Below are 21,678 nucleotides of genomic sequence, written 5' to 3'. Positions count from 1 at the left end.
TGTGTGAATGTGCATGAGTGTGTGTGAGGGAATGCATGCCGTGTGTATGTAAGAAGTTAAGACTTGTTGTTATTCCGTATGTGAACAATGAGAAGCTTGAAGCCCTCTCCCCAGACACTGGCCTGGTCACAATCTTTCTCAGATACAGCCTAACAGTACACTAAATTGTGCCTTTGAAAACATTTTAGGTGGGAATTAGGTAGTGCAGTGACCAAATCTTGATGTATATTTGGTCAGCATTGCCTGGTTTGACAGTTTGATCTGAGTTACGTACATGACCTTTGTGTGTTGACTAGACTAGACTCAAGTGGATAGACCTAAAAACTAATCAGAGCAGAAGAACCTATGATGTGTAACTTTTCTGGGCCAGTGACACTCCTCTGCCAGTCATTGTTTAAAACCACCCCATATTAGATAAACAGCTGTGCTTTGCCCGTTACAAACAAGGTTGCAGAAAAATCTGTGTGAATTGGAGCGCAGCTAGACGTATCTCCCCAAGGAAAAGAGACAAGAGCTTGTAGATCTTTCTGATTCCCAAGTCAGTATCAGTATATATAATCTGGTAACTTTCCAAAGCAACATGAAACAACTAACAGTGATGCAAAGAGGCCATGTTTCGATGCCACAACTAAAATTGAATTGCAAACAAAAAGATCATGAGAGAACATGCTAGAAGAGCACACATGCTGAATGTAGCAAACAGGGTTGTGGACATGATATGCTCAACAATCTGACATGTGTCACTGTGCTATGTTTAATAAGTCTCTAATAAAATAGCTCACCATCAGTGATGCCCTCTCCTTTGATGCTCTTCACTCCTCCAGGAATAGGGTTACCATCCAGAAAGAACTCAATAATCCCATCATCCACAGTAATGATGACATGTAACCAGGCGTTATTCTCCACAAATTTCTCAGCAGTAGCCCGGGACACCTGAGTAATATTTGATCCAATCACTGTATAGTAAAACATGACCGTGACATGAGACTCATTGGTGTGGACCTTCACTCCATAATACAAGGTCCCGTTACTGGTTCCTTTGCTGGCTATGAATCCATCAGTGTCTGGTCTGGGCACTAGCCAAGCAGAGAAGGTGAAGTTGCCAACGGCAGCAGGCCCATCTTCAGGGGCGATAGTCCCATAAGCTCCTGGAAGCCCAGAGAAAAACCACGTATCCGTGGCTGAGTGGTGTCGCCTGGCATGAGGCCTGAGCTGAACCTCGTCTGGGAAGGAGGCTAGAAGGAGCAGGTCATCCATCAGAGGAAGGCCCTCTGGGAAGCGGCCAGAGACGATCTCCCAGGCAACACGCACATCTCCAAAAGTACCCTGCTGTCGGAGGATGGTAAAGGAAGTGACATCAGCCATATCATCCTCTGACAGTACATCTTCAGCTACTTCTTGGTCCAGGTTGTTGTCAGCGATGGCAAAGACACCAAATGGGTCGTCGTTGAAAGGGATGAGAACTGAGGCATTCAGAGATGTCTCTGCAAGTCGTCCACCTTCCCCTGGGTAACCACCTTAAAGAAATTATAGACAAGCGATGAAGGGTTTTCAAGACAAAATGATGAATGAAGAGTATCCGTCTTCATGACTGTTGATAACTCAAGTGAAATTTAATGCCAAATTTAAAGTTAAACACAATGCTAATTTGTCCAGAGAGTTTTCTCTAGTGATCATTTATCTTGCAAAACATCATTTTTAGCTTGAACTCACCTGAGACATTAACCAGACTGAGGACAAAGAACTCATTGAATTCTGGAAGCTTATCCGAGATAGCCTCCAGTACAATAGGCTTGGTCTCCTCCCCTGTGGTGAAGGTGATGGAACCAGAAGTGTTGGTAAACTCCTGGTTTTCCTCCAGAGGAGTCACTGAGTCATTGGCAAACAGCTGCCAGAAGACTGTTACGCTGCCAAAATGGCCCCTTTCACGTAGGACACTGTGAAATAAGAGAAAATATATGTCAACTCCAATTCGCAGAAGTTGAGAATACCCTTTAATCTGAAATAATTATTGAAACAAAAGGTACTTTGTTTTTTTGTACAAAAGTAACATGAATTGGAAACCTGCTCCTTACTAAAAATTATTGGTCTTGCCCTCTTTGACAGGTCTCTCTATAGCTTCCAGGGAGAAAATGCCATTGGCATCATCGTTGGCCTCGATCACCACAGTAGCTTTGTCTGCTCCATATACAACAGCATCACCTGTGTACACAATGCATATTATCAGCTTAGATCAGGACCAGCATGCTGAGGTCATGTCAGTGTTTTTTTTTTTAGAATGTATCCTCAAGTAACGAATACTGTAGATAGACAGATAGACAGACAGATAGATTCAAGTTCAACTGCACTGCCCTTTTATTATTGTCATGCCAAATTTTATATAACAAGGGGAGGCTGTCACATTATCATAGCACACTTTAACTATGGCAACCAAGCCCAGGAGGAAAGAGCTTCTCATTCATAAAAAACATCCCAAATAAAGGTGTCTCACAGCAAAGGAGTTAAAGTGAAAAAAGCCCTGGACATAGTCTTAATAAACCACAGCCCGGTATTCTAAGCTTTCATAAAAACAAGGAATTTAAAAAAACTACAGGTTGAAATTTTGCAGATATAGTGTTCAAGCACTATTTTCAAGTAGCAGTAGTGAGAAGTATGCAAATCTGCTCATTAATAAATGTCTTAGTGCTCCAGTACAAGTCTGATTGAGTTCTAACATGGGGGTTATTGACTTTTAACACAAGCACTATAAAGGACTATCCCTTGGCATAAATCAGAGGCTAACCCTTACTCGACTCTAGTCCATGTCAATCAGTAAACAGAGAGAGGCCAGTGGAGTGGGCAGTCTTTGTGTCTTAGAAAGTCTGGAGTCTGGTAATTAAGGTCCTGTTGAGGCCCACTGGCCTTTCATTCCCCATCCCTGACACACAATACTGGGATTAGGGGAGCTTTCAGTGTTACCACAGACAATGCTAAATCACCCAGCGACTCCTCTTCGTACATATACAGCTGGCATTAAGACAAGAGGGGATAACAGGGGGGAAGGAGGTGATGTTGTTTTGAAATGAGGTGCCTGGTTCTTTCTCCATAAATCACACTCAAAAATGAGAAAAGCAATTGACTTTAATCCTCAGAGGGAATGGAGAATACATTGTTTTCATTATATCACAGGCTAGCATAGTATATTAACATACAAGACATCCATTATATTACCTGACATACACCATACCTAACACTTTAAAAGAAAGCCCATACTCACCAGTGGCATTGTAGAGGACAATGTAAAAAGGTTCATCAGTCTCCGGTATGTTGTCGTCTTCCACAGCCACAGAGATGTTCTTCATCCATTCACCCACATCAAACACCAGCAACGTGTCATTACTCAGGACAGTGAGGTCACCTGGAGACGCATTACCATACTCCACACGGTACGTCACCGTGGCAACAAAATCTGCACGCCCCGCCCGTAGAACATTGAAGTTTGCCACGGCACCTTCCTGAAGCCGCATGACCACAGGTTCTGAGGACAGGGTGAGACATGGGAGTGAATGACTGTAGGTATAATATATTCATGTGTTTTTTCACTCTTTCAGGGAATCCTTTAACATTCAGAGCGGTATACTTACCAGAAAAGTAAATGGGATCATCATTCTTATTAATCTGTAAATTGGCAGTGAGTTTGTTCCCCAGTCTTGCACCACCTGTAGAATTTAACACTGTGATGGTGAAATTCTCCATGTCCTCCGGGATCTTAAATAAAAATGAATACAAATTCAAACAAAGGAAATATAACTTAAATTTGCAATGTTTGCATTTTTGTGCTAATTTATCAATTTACCTCATCGGGTACAGAGAAGAGAGTGAGGTTTTTGAGGTACTCCCCTTCCTTGAAGGTTATATTTCCCTGGAGGGGACTGACGTCTCCGGACAGGGCTGGCTCCAAGACCCAGGAAACTGACACCTCCCCAAAGTGACCCCTGTTCCTCACTACAGGGTACACCGCTGAAAGCAGAATAGACAGAGATGCATTCAGGTAGTTATTGAAAGCTCCCTTAAAGTCATAAACAGTTTTTAACTAGTGTAACTCTGATGTATGCACGTATACTAGGAGCAAACGCTGTTGATACATTCACAAAAGGATGAGAGAAGCTTTTCAGTTCTTCCTGATGTCACAACCTGGTTGAACTTTTGCTTGCATCATTACTGTGTTGGGCCCAAAGTACCTGTTCTACAAAATGAGCAAAGTCTAACTTTTATCTCTTTTTACATCTGCATTAAAACATCCTTACTTATTAGCCACACATGATATAGGAATCTCTGTTCATTTTTGAATTGGCTATCAAATAAAAGTCATTTTCAAATACAAGCTTTTGTCATAGTCCAGCTCATTCCACATGCAGGCAAATGTCCTGTGTTTCACTGCAATTAGGTCCATTTTAAGTGTCAATGAGAAACCACTTGACATGGTAAAGTATCACTTTTATCTGAAGGACTGCTACTTCAAAGTACCCTGATGCATCTCGTCCCCTTTGCTCTCGTTGATAGACAACGTCAATCCCGGCTGGATGAACTCAATGACGCCAAAGGGGTCGTCGTTCTTCCGCACTGTGATGTTGACCTCTCTGTGGTTGCCAAGGCGACTGGGTGGAGTGCTGTGGCTACTTAGTACCACAGAGAAAGTCTCGTCCAGCTGTATGGACACACAGATGCGCACAAAAACACACACACAGAAAAACAGATTTAAGCCTTTTTTTTTTTTTTTATTTAGCCTATTAAAATACGTATTTCACTTGCTTAAACAAACATTCACTACTTTTAGACTGGGAGGACTTTATTTTTTTGTGAATTAAATACTTATATACACTTTAATGGTCACCACTGAATTGTTCTTGTTCTTACCTCAGGCACACCATCAGGCCTTGCCACTAGCGCCACTACCACCTCTCTCTCTCCTGGTTTAAACTCCAGGATGCCCGTGGCACCATAGAATTCAGTGTTGCCTGAGGGCATGACAGCATACCGCACCAGCTGTTTCAGCAGCTGCCCCTGGGCTCTGACCACATGCAGCTCCACAGCTTCCCCCTCCTAGGAAAAGTTTAGAGTTTACAGATATCATGTGACCAGAACCAGAGACAACAGACTAAATAAAGATATGTGGCATTTAATATAACAATTACTTCACATTAGCCTTTCCCCAGGGAAACCTTTGGAGGAACTGTGTTTCCACTCCAGGGACCAGGGACTAAATAAAGTTCTGGGGACATTTATTGACCCTGCTTGAAGGATAGTACTTTCCAAAAGAACAGGAACTTTTGAGGATAGGACTTGCAACATTGAACAGTACTGCTGATGCTGCAACCATTTTTATAAAGCTGAAACCCAGTTAGTTTTTTTTGTCAATTATTGTTCATATGGCGACTGATCCCAGGTCTTAACCATAACCCTTGGGCACATTTTCATGTCAGTTGACTAATTTTCTGGATCTTCGCAAGTCTCCAGACTTCACAACATTTTAGGAACATTTTTTGGAACATTTTGCTTCCTGAAAAGTTCCTATTAGTAGTTCCAAGTTGGCTAATTTGCCTAGATGTTACCCGGGTGCTGGCATCCATGAGTGTCACCAATACAAAAGTAAGTACAAAAACAAATCTAGGTATAATTCTAGATTCCGTTTCAAACAAGACTTACATTGATGAGCCATGGACCTCTGGAGGATGGGGAGAACTCAAAGACTCCCCCAGGATCATCGTTCTCCATGATGACAATCTCTCTGCTGGTGAAGCCAGCTTTCAGGATCTGATTGTCAACATTACTCCTGGAATACATACATACATAAAGAATATTAGATCATAGCAAGTGACCGCTGCTAAAACTCAACCAGACAATACGTTTTCCCTAAGATAACACTGCTTTTGGAGTAAATATATGCGGCAAATGAACTTCAACACTGTGCAGTAATAAAAACTCTGACATGAAGGTTTCTTAAACTGTTTTTGTTGTTGACTGATCGCATGAGAAAGCAGCTCAACTTTAATCTAAATTCTATAAAGCATTCTTTGTATTGTGTTACGCTAATCCATTATTGGCTCCATATGCTGAGGTCCTGCTGTTCAGCCCACTTTTAATAACAATGTCAGTCAACGCCATGCCTGCCTCTTTATTGCTCCACAGGGGTGTATGTATGTGTGTGTATGTTGAGAAAATTGGAGCCAAGTAAGCATCACATGACGGGCAAATTAAAGACAAAGACAAGACAGAATGAAGAACTCCAAACAAACAGTCACGGCCAAAGCACTGCATGCATACAAACACTGACATCTTTAAAAGGGTGCACAATCAAGCCTGGTCAAATTAGAGCGCAACACATAAAGAAGATTCTCTATTTACCCTCAACAACCACTCTCCTTTGGGCTCCCTTTTTTCACACCATCGCTGAATCCCCCTCCCCACCCCAGTCCCCCTCATCCCTAGTCGACCAAAGACCCAAGAAACTCTGAAGTAGGCCCTTCTCTGAAAAACAAAGTCCTGATTCACACCACACAAAAGGCCCAGGTTCATTCCACTCTCCACTTACCCAAAGTACACTATAAAGCGTGCAGTCTCCACCCTGCAGGGGAGGAGTGGGAGGGAGAGAGAGCTGCCATTCTTATCAGAACATAGACTACCAGAAGAATCAACCCCCAAACCGTTACCACAAACACACACATATCTCCAGAAAAAACAGCGGGATTGGGTGAGATAGCATCCACTTAGCCTTTCTAAATCCACTGGACTCACTCATTTGATAAATTGACTTTAAAACATGTATGTATTACAGTCATGTTTATGGGCAGAATAGAAGGGACTAATACGCCTTTATGATAATTATCAAAGTGAACAATTAACATGTTTGTTAATTGTAATTTTTCACAGAGTTTAATAACCCTACCTATCCAGAGAGAGCAGTAAGGTCTCGTTGACTTCAGGGATGTCGTCAGCCATGATAGTGAAGTTGATAAAGGCATCACTTTGCCCTGAGAGGAAGACCACAGAGCCACTTAGAGGCTCCAGGTCTTTGTCAGTTATATCCGCACGGTTGGCTCCAATTGGCTGAAGACTCCAGAACACTTCAGCCTGACCGTCTGTTCCGTCACGCCGCAGAGGGAGGCTAACCTGCAGCGGCAAATGTCATTAGAATTAACCTCCCATACATGCACATACTATATGCACATATAGAAAACTCACTTTCTGAACACAGGTTACAGCTGCAGAGTCAGACTAAATAAAAACTGAGGAGTTTTCCTTCAAACTGAGATCTCCAACATTAATTCAATCTCATACTTACATTCACAAAATGCAATAGCACAAATCACGGTTCATTATAGATATATTTTGTTTCACATGATACTGAACTCTGACAGTCAAAAGAGACAAGCATCACATAACTTAACATGTAATACTGCTGTAAACGTAGAACACATCTTACTGTGCTGGTATTGCTGTCCTCTGGTTCGTAAACCACTACTGTGGTGTTACTTATAAAGCCGATTTCCCCATTAGCAATGTCTGGGGTGATAGTCAAGGTCAGGTTCAGAGGTCCCCCAAACCTCGGGCTGTTTGAAGGAATTGGAGGGCTGATATCAACTAGCTCCAGCGTATTCAACTAGAGGAAACAGAAGAAACAAATCAATAAATAAAAGGCCTAAACATGGCAAGAAGGGGACAGATGTTTGGAGAGGAAGATTTGAAAAGTGAGTAAGTATTACTCACTTTTAAAATATTAATTTCTCTATACGATACGGCTCTTTCTTCACCATCTGATTATTTCTGTTTTGTTACTCGTCAGTGCACGATTTCTTCCTATTATGTCTGTGCATGCATGTGTTAAAGGGTGACTCTACAGAATGTGAAAAGGGCTTTTCTTATACGTTTTTGTTTGTTTTGAGAGCTTGGTGGTGTTGTTATTAGGACAGTCCCATAGCAAGATGCCAGATTTGAGTGCCAGTGTCAAACCATTCACACATGCAAATGAGGCACTTTAACTTTGGATGGCACTGATTGGACGAGAAAGTACTAACTCAAAGAGAAAGAGCACATATTTGGACATGCAAAACAAGCAAAACATTGCCCAAATTACAACATACAAATCATTAACACTACATATTCATTTTGTGTCCTCGTTACCTGTATTAAGAAATGAGCTCCATTCTGAAGAAAGGCATCATTCCTGATTGGAAGTATGACATGTACCATCTGCTCACGAGCAAACACCACTTTAATGGAGCTGCTAACATTCAGAACCTGGTCACGGGCCAGTGCTGGGTCTACTGGGCCTGCAGGAATGTAGAGGGTGGTAAGGGTCATGGACACATCACCCAGGGTACCACCCTCTCGAAGGAAATTTAGCGACAGGAAGCGGCCCTCAGGTTGACTCTGGATGCTTTGCTCTTTTGCTGGGTCAAACCGAAAAAGACCATAGACATCGTCACTATCCTGGATGTGGAACACGATCTGGGGTAAGAGAAAAGAAAGGACAAGATGACGAGGGGGAGGAAAAAAAAATCAACAAAAGAAAGCAGAAGAAGGCATACGTAATATTCTGACTAAGGGTGTCATGGTTCTCTAAATCCATCATTAAAATCAATAGAAGCATTTCAGCATTGATGACCATGGCATTGTTAAACTATCCCATTTGGATTTAATCAACACATCATTGATTTTATGTCCCGACAACAGTTACTTACATTCTCTAACCTTCTTTCAAAAGAAGTGTTTTTCATAACCACAACTTCACTTTTTCCTTTTGCAGGTTAGAGTTAACACTGTTTAAACAGTCTGAAGCACTCAAGGGGGTAATGAGTTAAAAATACTTGAATACTTGCTATTGAATCAAAATAACAGTAAAAACATGCCTACACACTCCATTTAAGTCTTCATCAGGGCAGTACGCACAGTATGCCTCAGACTTCAATGATTCTAAACAATACCACCTTTCAGGGATGCAACAATGAACAACAAAAAATAGCAATTCAGTTTGTGAATTCAGTTTACAATTATGCGGTGTGTAAACTCTCTACTTAAACATATCGATTAAGCATCTCTGGCAATGGTGCCACTTCTGTTCAGTTCAGGTTTTCTCCCACGAGTAAACAAGTACAAGTAAAACCCTCTTCCCACACAAATCAATAAAGCTGCTTTTAATGCATTGATGACAAAACTGAAAGTTAATTTGGACTTTATGACTGTGACTGATGAGGCAATGATCAAAAACACATTCTCTGTATGTATTTCCTCTGACACACAAATCAGGGAAAGATTATATTTATGGGGATTCACTATGAAACTTGCTCATGCCTTAAATAGTGCCTCACAGTTTCCTGTTATTCTGCAGGTTGCCCTCTCCTGAAAGCTCCAGCAAATCAAACTTAATCAATTAACTTCAATCAAATGAATGCCTGAGTTGAAACCAATGATGATACATTACATAATGTGTTCATATCTAAAATGTACAACCTTTTCAGGTGTAATATACCCTGATGGAGGAGAATGGGATTACACAAGTTTGACACATGGGCTTTAGCTGCACTGCCTACAAAGGAACACCTCAACCCAGGAAATGTGCGGTTGCCTGTGCAATGAGAAGGAAGAAGACTGATCTTTTGGATGTGAGGAGATAATTGCAATGAAGCCTAGATTTACCATCAATTACTTTGAAGGATGTTGTTATGTATCCTGTTTATGTGTTACTAAGACTGCATCTTGGATCATAAGAAGAAAGAAGAGGTGATGAAGAGAGAGAGGGAAGAAAACAAGTGAGACTGAAAGTAGTAAAACAGTCCTGAGCTAACTTTAGAGAGGCATCCTCTTTAATTAACTCTGCTAAGCCTGCTAGAGTAGTTTTCATGAGCGTTTCAACTGCGGCTCATTCATCTCCCTGAAACCCACACTTGTCTGATGCGTGGCCTGGCATGCTCACAATAGGCGATTTACGGCTGTAAATCAATAAACACATTAGATGTAACGTGTGTGATATATAATTTGCAACATTCATGACAATTAACACTTATTGAGTTGTCAGACTGCCTGATCCTTAAGTGATTTCTTTTGAATCAACTCTTTGTGCACAGATGGCAAACAGACCCCTGTAAGCTCACAACCTGAGGTGGTGCTCTGGTGTGTGTTTGTATGTGACCAAAGTGAAGTGTGTATGCGTCTCATCTTATGCCTTCAACATAAACAAGACTTAGATCTGCCCACTGCTTTCACACATTGCCAAGAGGCTTGGACAAAGATGGAAGCTATAAAAAACCTGTCACCACTTCACCCACGCCTTCTCAAAGAAAAAAAACAACACTGAGACACCACACACAGAGTGGGCCTGCTGTTTCCGCTTTGTTTTGATTTAGCCACATTAAAGGAACACCCACAGAGCAAAGTGACACAGCAAGGGGCCGATTTTTGCAGAATGTGCCAAGTTTGCCACTGTACATTACATTAGGGTCACACGCAAACACTCACACATGCATAGCACATGCACATCTGGACGATATGTTCCCCAACAAGTGCAGCCTTCTGTCTCTCTGATCTCTCTATGTTACAAATACATTACAGCAACACAGAGCAGATATAAATAAATGAATTTAATTGGCCAATCAAATGGCTTCTCTGAACTGACCTCCATTGGTTCGTCGACCTCTGCGTTTCCAGTCACGGTATTGGGCAGCAGCTTGAGGAGAAAAGCCTCCGCTTCCTCAGGTAGATCTTCCGCCACAATGTTTATTGGAATCATAGCTGTCACCTGACCGGCAGCAAATCTCACTGTACCCTCCGCGGGCGTCAAATCATCGGACACTGGGGAGAGGTCACTGGAGTTCCTACTGATGGACCAGTTGGCGGACACAGCACCATAGCTGCCTCCATTTCTTACAATAATGATGCCTTCAAATCTATGGGAAATGATAGAGGAACAAAATAGAGATGGTTAAAAACATAATTGGGTGTGTTAATTTTTGATAACTATATTTAGACAGATGTTATAATACTCATCCAATGGGATGAAATACATATGTCATCATATCATTGGTAATTTATCCACCTCTGTGTCAAGTCTTCATTAATGGTGATTGGCTGAAAGACCGCACTGCTACTGATTGACAGGACACCATGAGGCTTATCATTAGGCTCAATGGTCACCAGGACAGCATTGGATGGTACTAGCACTGCATCTCCTCTGATGGTCTCTTCCAGCAAGACCAGATGGAAGGATTCTGCAATTTCTGGAACGTCGTCATCCCTAATGTTGAACAGCAGGCTGCTCTTGTAGACAAATGGAGGGAACGTAAGTGTTCTGACTGGCTGAAGGTCAAGGAAATCCACAGCTGGGGTGGCGCTGCCCAGTCCTTCACCGCTCACCACCATGTAGTCTACAGAGACCTAAAGGAAGTAGAGTCCAGATGGTTGAAACAAAACTGCACTGCATACTGTATATATTGTACCTATATAATTAAAGTAGTTGCACCCTATTCTTTAAAACTCTAGGTAAACAAATTACTGAATTGATAGAAATGAACCTCGGTGTCAATGGAGCCTATGAGTGGCCCATCTTCAGTCAACCGTCCACGGGTCACATTGAGGGCAATGACACCAGCTGACTCTTGCACAGCCATAATTGAGTGGGAGAACCGCAGTGGACTGTCATTACGCCGGATTCTCAGCTGGACGCTGCTTGCATTGGGCCTGAGGAGGGCTCCACCTGCCACACCCGTTAGCCTGACTAAGAACACCTCATCATCCTCTGGGATCTAACAAAAACGAGAGGAAACACCTTCACATGAGGTTGTACATTTAAGCAGCTGAGTATATCACAAACCTGTTTGCTCCTTTGACACTTTGAAAAGTTGACCTTAAAAATGACAAACCCATCAGGGCACTTGGATATTCTTTGCAACAGTACAATTTTCGATAATACCTAACTAACAATGTCTCTAAAATACAAGCTAATATTTACATTTGACCACAAATGGATTAGTTTGCGTCCATTTGCCTTAAATTAAGAGTTTATTGAATACCTGGTCATCCTGTATGAGGACACTGAAGTGCACTACAGCCTGTCCAACAGGAATGGTGATGTTCCCTCTGTCTGGACTGAGATCCTCAATGGCAGGGTTAGGACCTCCAGAAATCTGAAAAGGAGGAGTTACGGTAATGTTTATAATCCAGCATGCCCATTTATTGCTAATATACTGCATATAAACAAAGGACAATTGTTTATATGCAATTTCCTACATAACATTAACGTCCCATCCTTTTAAGTACTTCGTTCTTTGGTGTCATGTACAGTGCATCCCTCTCACCTCATAGTTCACGGTCACAGTCCCAAATGTTCCCTTTTCTCTAATCAGGGTGAAGGGCACATAATGGTTCCTTCCTCTTGGCTCATCGACAACGATCTCTTCAGTCTGAGATGAAAAGGGTGAGACAGAAAAAAAAGACAAACAGAAATAGAACCACAATTAGTTCAATCCAATAAATTTCAGCTGTTTTCCTGTTCCCAATTTTAATAAATTAAATCATAAAAACAAAAAAAGGCTGCATATTTGAAATATTGCAATAAAAAAATGAAACACTAGTGTAAATGGGCCCTGGACAGAGAGTACACATGAGCTGAATATCTCTTTACTGGCAGATCAAGGACAGATCCTAATCAGATACAGCCAGCCTACTGCCAACATAATAATAATGAAGAGAATGTTGAGAATGTGTTTTTAAAATGTTTTGAAGTCTGTCCTCTCAATTTTGGAATTGCTACACATTGTTACAGGTACTGATCATACCTTATCATAGTGAATAAAACATGTCTAATCTATATGTGTTTACATTTACAACTTATTAATTTTATAAACTGCGTTGGAAATATTAGTTTTGATGAAAGGTAGTACTAATAAAGTAATGAAAATGATTGGAATTGGAAGAGAGTGGGGATACAGCAGTGAAAGCTACATAAGACATTGTATTATGTTTCAGTAAATAAATCTAATGCAGCCTTGAAGGCTATATTCCATGCTAACATGGAGTAATACTTAAATTCACTGCATTTGGAAGTCCTTATTGTGGAAATCAAATCCCCTTCTGTTGTCCCTCATTATTCCAGCTCAATTTGCCATAACCAAAGAAATTCAGGAGAATGCAAACACAGAAGAAGAAAACCAAGCAAAGAAATGCTATACAGAAATTAATTCGGTACTCTAACATAAACACATCTCCCAAGGCCAGGAGGCCTTTATTGATTCTAAGCAAGCCAAATCATTATACAGCATGTGAGACCATCTGGGGTTGGTAGGGCAAACAGTTCCCAATATACCACAGCTACCATGGAAACGCTGTAAACTCCCACTGATAAGTGAAACCAGGGAGTGTTGTGGTTTTAATTGTCCCTGGAAACCCACAACCACAATACTGGCATGACTGAACCACAGTCTGCAGATTACTCTACTTCAATTACTACTTACTAATGTCAGTGGGCTCACTTCTTATTTCACTGTTCACAAATTCAAGTGTAGGTTGTTGTGGTCAGCTAAGTATAACAATTCTGGTGACCACAGGTACAAACTTGATGCACTGTGCATAAAGTTGGAAAATGACTGGAGCCGGATACATTTATTGATAGTAGGAGGAATATGTTATCAAAAAGTGTAGCTGTGGCAGGAATTTAAGTAAAGGACAGTCAACTTAACACTTATTGTGCCCCTAAAAAGAAGCTGACAGTTTCCTGAAGGTTTAAGGGAAGAGTTCAGGTAGCTCCTCCTGAGAAGAGACTGAAAATGCCCTATATTCAAAGTTATTTGCATAAATAGAAACATTCTTGCCTTTTGCAATTGTGTTTACTCAAAGCTGCTGTTTCAGCACTAAGAGTGTGTACACATCTAGAAGAGTGACTGCAAAGATTGTACTGAACTTTAAGCAATGACACATTTACATTATAAAATCATCAGAAACTATGATGAATTTGATTAGACTAAATAAGATGCATGTGGATTACGAGTGATTCTTACTGAGTTGAAGGCAATTATTCCAAAGGCATTGTCATTGGATAGGATGGTGATGGTTGCCTTGTTTGGTGTTCCCAGTGTCACGCCATTAGAGGAGCTCTGAAAAGAAGGGAGAATTGAAATGGTTAGATATAACCAGGCCAGATATACAGTACAGCATGTACACACCTTAACACATCTTAACCTCCCCCAAAACCATAGGCCCCTGCCTTATCCACTGTCTTCACTTCATTTCTGTGCTCCCACTGAGAAGCCCCAGTGAGAAGGCACAAAGACAGGAAGTACTGGTCTCAGCCCGGTTGATTTGTCAGGTTATTTCACAGCAGGATACCTCTTCAGGACTGGTGCTGTGCTCTGTGATTCGACACTAAGACCTGACAAACTTAAAATCTCAGCGGGCTTGAAATCACACAGTGACTTCACAAGGCTTACACTCTGTGTTTTTCACTTGACAAAAAGAACCATAACCTATGATCTGTGCAAGGGTTTTCCTTTTTCTGACTGCTCTTAAAGAGAAAGACCACAGCCTTGTTAGTTGGTGAAACTTTCCAAGGTTTCCATTAGTGAGCTCACCAATGTTTTCACAAGCATCTCATGGACCAACTGTGCTGACAACCACCTTGTTTGAGCTCAAGTGCACAGGTTTCCACCAAAACTTCCAAAAGCCCGTTGCAACGTACAGACATCTGGACACAGGCTAATCAGCATATGTGCAGGCGTCTGGAAAATGAATATGAGACTGCGAGAGTCTTGTCATGATGATAAACAGAAACACAACTTTCTCCCTCAAACACAATTTCGAAATGTTTTCCATTTTTTCAGCCAAAAAAAATCCAATTAAATCTGAGAAAACCCCATTCATGCATGTTTGGGTGCACATGTTAAGGTGAGAGCAAGCAAGGGAGAAAATGAAAAACAAGAAAGCGTTCAGGCCTCTTGCCTTCATCCCCCAATTCAAATAGTTCTTCTCCCAGCCGTAACAGAGCTTTCTTTCCGTTGCTGAGCTCTTGTAGCGGTCAACTCACAGACACAGAATCAACACGCTTTCACAAAGCCAAGCCCCTGGCTGAGACAGGAAGCTGCTCACACACATGTGCACACACTCTTGTGTTCCCAAACATACATAAATATACAACAATTCATGCCAACAAATTAGCTTGTTAAAGACCAGCTTTTTTTATACCCATATAGCTCTACAGAAACCCTGCTTCCCAAAACCTAAAATAGTACGACCCATGGCGCTCAGATGCTGCACCTGCTCTACTCCATAATAATTTTACACTATTTTTATATTATAGGTTATTATTCTGTCAGACTTACTTTAAACAAAGTTAGTAAAATATTTCCTCTTGGAACATATTTGACACATTTAACTGTTAGACATGATAAATGTACCCTGATCAACCTGTTAGTTCTTACTTGTGCCTGATCTATGACACCCCTTTGTAGTGCACATCCATCCTACAGACAGTAGTTCAGTAAACTGATAGGGCAGCATTTGGCCAAAGCTTTGTCTCCACTGTAGTGTAAACAGAAGGGCTAAGTGGGCCTCACCTGGCCTTTCACTCTAGTAGCAGGCTAAATATGAGCTTGCACTACTGGATTTTAACCAGATGTCCCAAAAATGCAGTGTCAAATTGAAAATGTTGTGAGGAAAGTTACTCTTGCTGACAGCTGTTCAGTTGTTGAGTTGTTGCTGTTTAGTAAATGTACATAGCTGACAATCAGTGATTCTCAGTGACCTTTGTCTTAGGTCTTTCAGTGAGGGACAAGACGGGCAGACAGCGGGACCAGGCCCCCCCAGCTCATCAATCAAACTTGACAGCTAAAGGCTACATGAAACCATGGAGATAGTCTCTCAGTGTAAGGCATCCTGGGTTGTGATGGTAAATCCTTTGACAAGAATTTACAATGTAAACCCATTAAAAAATAATTTTCAAATTTTAAAACACCTAAAGCTATCCAACAACAAGACTATGTGCAAGAGTAGAATCACAGTAACATGTTACAAAAGCTATCCGTCTGTTATGTATTTTACAGCCTTAAGAAGTCATTTGCACCTTCTAGTGTATGATATGGTGCGTTTGGTGGTGTCAGCAAAAAAGTCTCAACATGCGTCAACATGCATGAAAAAAATTCAGTGTTCTCGGTTCTGAATCCATTCATTCATTCTAACAGACTGAGCTTTCATCTGCAGTAGTGTGTCAATTGCAATGGTGAACACACAGCACATACAGAATCGGAATCCACGGAACGGACATGCCCATCAAAGTCAATGGGGACAGTGAATGAGGGAATTACTTTAATCTACTGTGTGTGGATTCTGTGGCTGTCAAAGTTAGTTTCTTTTCACAAAGGTGTCTTTTAGTGGGGAACCTCAGAGACGCACATCACATTTGGCCCCACCCAGGCCAGCCTTGACAAAGTCCTGTAGAGCAGACACATCAAAGAAGTTGCAGCTCAGAGCCTCCCAGGGTTACTGTGGCAGCCGCCCCCACTCTCTATTGCTTAGTAGCTGGGGTTGGGGTTTAAGACGGTCAGGGGAAGAATTAGAACAGCAGGACTTTGTGAAGAGGAAGCTTGGGAGGTGATTGGGAACTTAAGAGCGCGTCATCTTCAATAGAGAAACAGACATTTGGCACAAAAATGCAAAGGAAAAGTTGGCAAACACAGACATGAACTTTCAGACAAACAACTGATGTTTACCTGTACTGTAAGGTTGAAGGTAAATGTCTCATCGGCTTCAGGCAAGTTGTCATCTTTCACAGCAATGAAGATGGTCTTACTGGACTCAGTGGACAGCAAGAAGGCTGCAGCGTTAACGGCTTCAAAGTCTCCTGTGTCGACTCCCTCTAGCTGGGTGAAACAAGGAAATATAAAATTGTATCATTCATCAATTCACTAAAGTGAACTTCTTTCCGTCTGGTTTGTTTGAGATCCTTTTTGCATTTATTTAAAGGAGTAAGAAGGTGAGCAAAAAGGAAAGGTACAAGAGAAATGGGAGACAATATGGCATTGCAGATCAAGATCTTTTTAAACCCGGGATGCTGCAGGTACATGATTTGTGCCTTAGAGATCTGAGCCAAAAGGAGACCCCCAAGCTTGATATTTCTGGCTGTAATAGTTATTTCCCCAGGCAAATATTGTACCTCTGTCTCTTTCCTTCCTTTCTACTGCTGCCTTTATCCACTTGATCTTAAGTTCTGCTGTGATGTTGTCTATGCCCAAGGAAATTCCGATATTACACACTATTTCATTAACTAATAAGGAAGCCCAGGTATCAAAGGTTAATAGTTCCTTTCAAGAAGAAATATGGCAAAGATATAAAGAAGCATAGGAACCCCCCCCCCCCCCCCCCCCCCCGAACCACACTTCACTACACAACCGTCTCACCTTACCAGACACCAACTGTGAGCAGCTGACACTAGCCCCCATGTGAAGGATGTAAAGCCAAAGCACACTGTGTGATTTCCAACAAAGTTTCTGCTGACACTGGCTCTGAACACTAGCCCCTGTCTGGCAAAAAAGGTCACTGTTTCACTTCTTCACTGGGCATAAAGGTGACAGCCCAGCAACACAGCAAGGTGATGAGATACAGGCAGAATAGATGAGCATGTATTCACAATGAGTCATCCGTTAGAAGCTCGTCCCATGTCTTACCAGAACCAAAGCTGTCACATTGACCGGATCTCCCACTCTCTCCACAACCAGCCGGACCACAGCTGTGCTGCTCTCATTGACCACAAAGTCAGTCTGCCCAAGGAACTGCAGCGTGGCTGACTCAGACGTAGTGCCCGAGATGGACTGAGCCAGAATCAACCCAGCTAGCAGGAGGACAGGGAGCATTCCTATGAAAAAGAGGGAAACATTAATAAAGATGCAGAGAATACAGACACAATATATTGAAATAAAGCAGAGGCCAATATGGGTACATTTTGAGGAGTTTTACAGATTAAGAAAGCTCGAGAAAGTTAACTTTGAGTTCATTCTGGGCCTACATAAATAGACCCAAGATTTAGTGTTTTAGAGATCTGTTCTAATACACATTCACACTGCACAAATTCTGAGTCAAAAATGTGTATGTGCACCTACTAATCACCACTATAGAGGCCAATCGCATTGCATAAAAACTCACATTACAGCAAAATCTTCATTTAGAGACCTCTGTGAATCAATATTACGATTAAACAACAGAGACGAGGGCAATGTGGGCGCTTCCCAGCCATATTTACAAAGATCAAGAACAACTCTTGTCACAAACATCATCCACAATGATTAAAATTCACTTAACAAGCATCTGAAATTAATATATGATACCACCATATTCTTTATACTGATGAATGCTGATATCAAAATCAAACAATATACTGTCAGGGTAGATTAAAACTAATGTGATCCACAGGCAGTATTGAGTGGCCAGATGTTCAAAAGGCCTAACTTTTGAAAATGTGCAGCCAGCCAGGCTGACTGGCAGGCTCGCTGGTCACTGTGGTCGAAATGATTCATAACATTATTCCATAATTCCAACAGCTGTTGTCCTCATGTTGTCATAACTGTTAAGGCAGTTGTTGTGTAGTTAATTCTTGAGGACCACATGAATTTAATGCCATGCTGGAATAAATACGATCGCTCAAGATAATTTCAGTAATTCAGCATGAAGATAAAATCCTGCACTGCCAACACTTTCTTCTCTCTCTCTAATTATCTTTTTGACCCCCTGCGTCCTCCAATCATCCTCGTTTCTCAGTCTGTCTCTTCTGCACCCCTCTGCCTCTCAACTCCTCTCCTCATCTGCCCTCTGCTCTGCGTCTCTCTCTCTCTCCTCTCCCCCTGTCCATACTGCCCAGCTCTCTCACCCAGAATAATCCTTAAGCTGGATGGAGCCACTCAGACAGTTGTCATGGTTAACACAACAAAACAACACAGCATGACTAGTGGGGTGGAGCCATCTTAAAGCTAAACTGCGGCTACTTCGTCCTGTCTTTCCCCTCCCTGCTGCCTTCTACCCATCCCATTCATAATCTGCACCACGTAGCCTTGCCAACATTACAAACACGTGAGGACTTTAAAAAAAAAATATTTTCTCTTAATTACAAGGTTGAAAAAGAACATCAGCAGCTACGGTGGATGAAGTCATGCTGTTTGGGTCTTTTCTCATAAGCAGAAATCGTTTAGGAAAGTTGGACATTGAAAATATCCCATTTTTCATATGTTCCATTACTGTTATATCAATCTGAGTTATTCTCAGTGTTGGCTGGTGTTTTAACAGGAGCCATCCATCAATCAGCTTGTCAGCTTAGACAGGAGAACAAGCAAAACACTGTATCAGCATTAAAAATTATGGTTGACAGATACACTCACATTCAATTGATGCAGATGTTATAGGTGTGCGTGACAGCATGTGTGTGGGAGTTTGTGTGATGAGGTTGATGTCAAGGGACCCACAAATGTGTGTGTCTGTGTATGTGTCTCACACATTCCAGCTGTGGAGAATTTGCTGGGAAATCCATCAAAAAAGGATTTAGAGCTGGTGGGTAGCAAGGCTGGACAGTGGGGAACAGAGGGTGAGGCTAAGGGGGACGAGAGGTGAGTGTGTGGCAGGACAAAGAGGAGCTGGAGCTGAATAAATCCTGTTATCTGCCCTGCTCTCTCTCCTGGTTTTGGGAACTTCCTGCACCACTGACCAAGAACTTGAATGAAACGCTATAAACCCTCTCTCTTGCACTTCACACAGTATCGCTCTATAATATTGTAAGGTAATAGTGTACCTGAGGGTGTGTGCAATTTCAAAGCATCTGGACACTTGCTAGTGTATATCCACTTGCCTGCCTAATTGAGCTATATTCCATGGTTAAGGTACCAAATGTCTGCTTTAGTCATGGCAATACATCTTTGACCACAGCCTGCAAACTTTGCTAAAGATCATCGCAACCTCTTCATGTAGAGTCAAAATTTTCTCTTTTTATCTCAGTCTCTTTACGTCATCTCTGCTTTCGGTTTTCAGAACAAAAGGTCCGACTTCTCACAAACTTCTTCTCCAGTAAATCCCTTTGCCTTAATTCCACTTCGAAACTTCCAAATGATTGCCTAACATCACTAAGACCACAATCTTTAAGATGGATGGTAGCAAGCGTCCAACCCACTCTTCTCCTAACCCCTTATAACAGAGAGGTGGTCCGTTTCACATCCACTGACCCAAATGCTTCCTTCAAAGAACCTAATACAAAGCAGATGCTGTGTGGATGGCACAGGTCTGTTTTATAAGCAGCAGGGCAGTTTTTGTGCTGACATCATGCATTGTGCCAACCCTGACCCCGGGGACCACGGGGGGGACCAAGGATCTGTCTGTCACAGCAAAAGGCGGCGTGGAGTGCCTGGCGCAGACCTCTGACATTGATAAGGCTGGGAGTCAGAGTCCATGTAGAGAGATGCACAGAGACACAGTTGCATGGTGCACACACACATAAAAGTTTGCATACATGGATGGATTTGCACAAACTGTCGCCGTCTGCATATGCATCCAAAGTGCAAGGTCTCAGTGCTCAGCTCGGCAGCTGGGTGACAGGCCAGGACACTGGAGAGTTCTAAAATGCATGAAAACACACTGTCCATCACAAATATACTGAGCCAAAGAAACACAAAAATGATGGCAGGGGCCAGGACTGTGGGAGCTGGCACTTTAACAAGCCACAGCCAAAACCACAACTAAAGAACCTTCATATTCTGAACATCCAAAATTGCTTTTATTGACTTATTTTGTGAATCTGACCTCAGTCAGCTGACTTATTGCGCTACTTTATTTCCTGGAGCACAGACATAAAATAATCATGTATCACCCACTATATATAGCACCAGGGATGCGCAAGGTCAGTCAAAGTTGGGGGTGCAGAGGGGTCAGTCTACATAATGACATCATTGTAAAAGGTGATTGACATTCGTATTTCTTCTATTTCTTTGAATGGCCAGAATCATTTATATTTAGTAGTTATCAACCACAATTTCCAAACAGTTTGCACTACAGCAGACTACAAGCTTGACCAACAACATAGTGCAGCAATTAGATGAAGAAAGAGAAATTTCCCACACCACTTCAAAAACTTTGTAAAATGCTGTATATGACAAATTATTAATTATTTGGACCTTCTTAATTTGTCATATAATAAATAAATAAATAAATAAAATGACAATTTTTTTAGGGGGAGCCGCAGCATCTTCAGGAGCCTTAGTATAGTTAGTATATAGTACTGGCTAGGGCTGGGTATCACCAGGTACCTCGCGATACGATACTATCACGATATTTTGCCCACGATAACGATAATATCACGATACAGCGATTCTGCGATAATCGATATATTGCAAGAAATTTCATCCACGATACATCACGATATCTGTCTCAATGAAGAAATTCAGAATTTATTGACTCACTGAATCCATTTCACAGGAATGACAAAACATTGTCAATCAATTTCACTTAAATGACAGCCAAGTAAACAAAGAGTATATTGCACAGTGTCTCTTAACACACACACTGACTACAACTATCATTAAATATCTATTGTGTGGGTTTCAGAGCTGCTTAAACCATTTTTTTAATTTTATTTGGTTGAATACCTATGTTTGAATAAAGATAAAGCTGTCCTCCGAAGAGGGGTGG

At 41.7% G+C, this 21,678-nt stretch overlaps 1 protein-coding gene across 3 annotated transcripts in view; it reads right to left on the bottom strand.

The window, feature by feature from the left end:
• The window catches only part of adgrv1 (adhesion G protein-coupled receptor V1), a 117,897-nt gene that overhangs the window by 85,619 nt on the left and 10,600 nt on the right, over positions 1 to 21,678 (bottom strand). For 2 of the 3 annotated variants that reach the window (XM_030417524.1, XM_030417525.1), the window contains exons 3-22: positions 17,685 to 17,872; positions 16,731 to 16,880; positions 14,028 to 14,123; positions 12,330 to 12,434; positions 12,045 to 12,158; positions 11,547 to 11,777; positions 11,072 to 11,409; positions 10,652 to 10,922; positions 8,161 to 8,487; positions 7,463 to 7,639; positions 6,926 to 7,149; positions 5,686 to 5,812; positions 4,897 to 5,082; positions 4,507 to 4,687; positions 3,836 to 3,999; positions 3,624 to 3,747; positions 3,257 to 3,517; positions 2,076 to 2,202; positions 1,714 to 1,937; positions 783 to 1,517 (exon numbers count right to left, since the gene is read on the bottom strand). In XM_030417524.1, the coding sequence (XP_030273384.1) occupies positions 783 to 1,517; positions 1,714 to 1,937; positions 2,076 to 2,202; positions 3,257 to 3,517; positions 3,624 to 3,747; positions 3,836 to 3,999; positions 4,507 to 4,687; positions 4,897 to 5,082; positions 5,686 to 5,812; positions 6,926 to 7,149; positions 7,463 to 7,639; positions 8,161 to 8,487; positions 10,652 to 10,922; positions 11,072 to 11,409; positions 11,547 to 11,777; positions 12,045 to 12,158; positions 12,330 to 12,434; positions 14,028 to 14,123; positions 16,731 to 16,880; positions 17,685 to 17,870 (4,348 nt within the window). In that variant the 5' untranslated portion in view covers positions 17,871 to 17,872. Of the gene's footprint in view, positions 1 to 782; positions 1,518 to 1,713; positions 1,938 to 2,075; positions 2,203 to 3,256; positions 3,518 to 3,623; positions 3,748 to 3,835; positions 4,000 to 4,506; positions 4,688 to 4,896; positions 5,083 to 5,685; positions 5,813 to 6,571; positions 6,605 to 6,925; positions 7,150 to 7,462; positions 7,640 to 8,160; positions 8,488 to 10,651; positions 10,923 to 11,071; positions 11,410 to 11,546; positions 11,778 to 12,044; positions 12,159 to 12,329; positions 12,435 to 14,027; positions 14,124 to 16,730; positions 16,881 to 17,684; positions 17,873 to 21,678 lie in introns of all 3 variants that reach the window. The other variant, XM_030417523.1, reaches the window with a different exon arrangement.

The sequence above is a fragment of the Sparus aurata genome, chromosome 5, assembly GCF_900880675.1.
Source record: "Sparus aurata chromosome 5, fSpaAur1.1, whole genome shotgun sequence".
In the NCBI taxonomy this organism is placed as follows: Eukaryota; Metazoa; Chordata; class Actinopteri; order Spariformes; family Sparidae; genus Sparus; species Sparus aurata.
The sequence above is the reverse complement of the archived record's forward strand: the minus strand, read 5'-3'. Positions and strand labels throughout refer to the sequence as shown.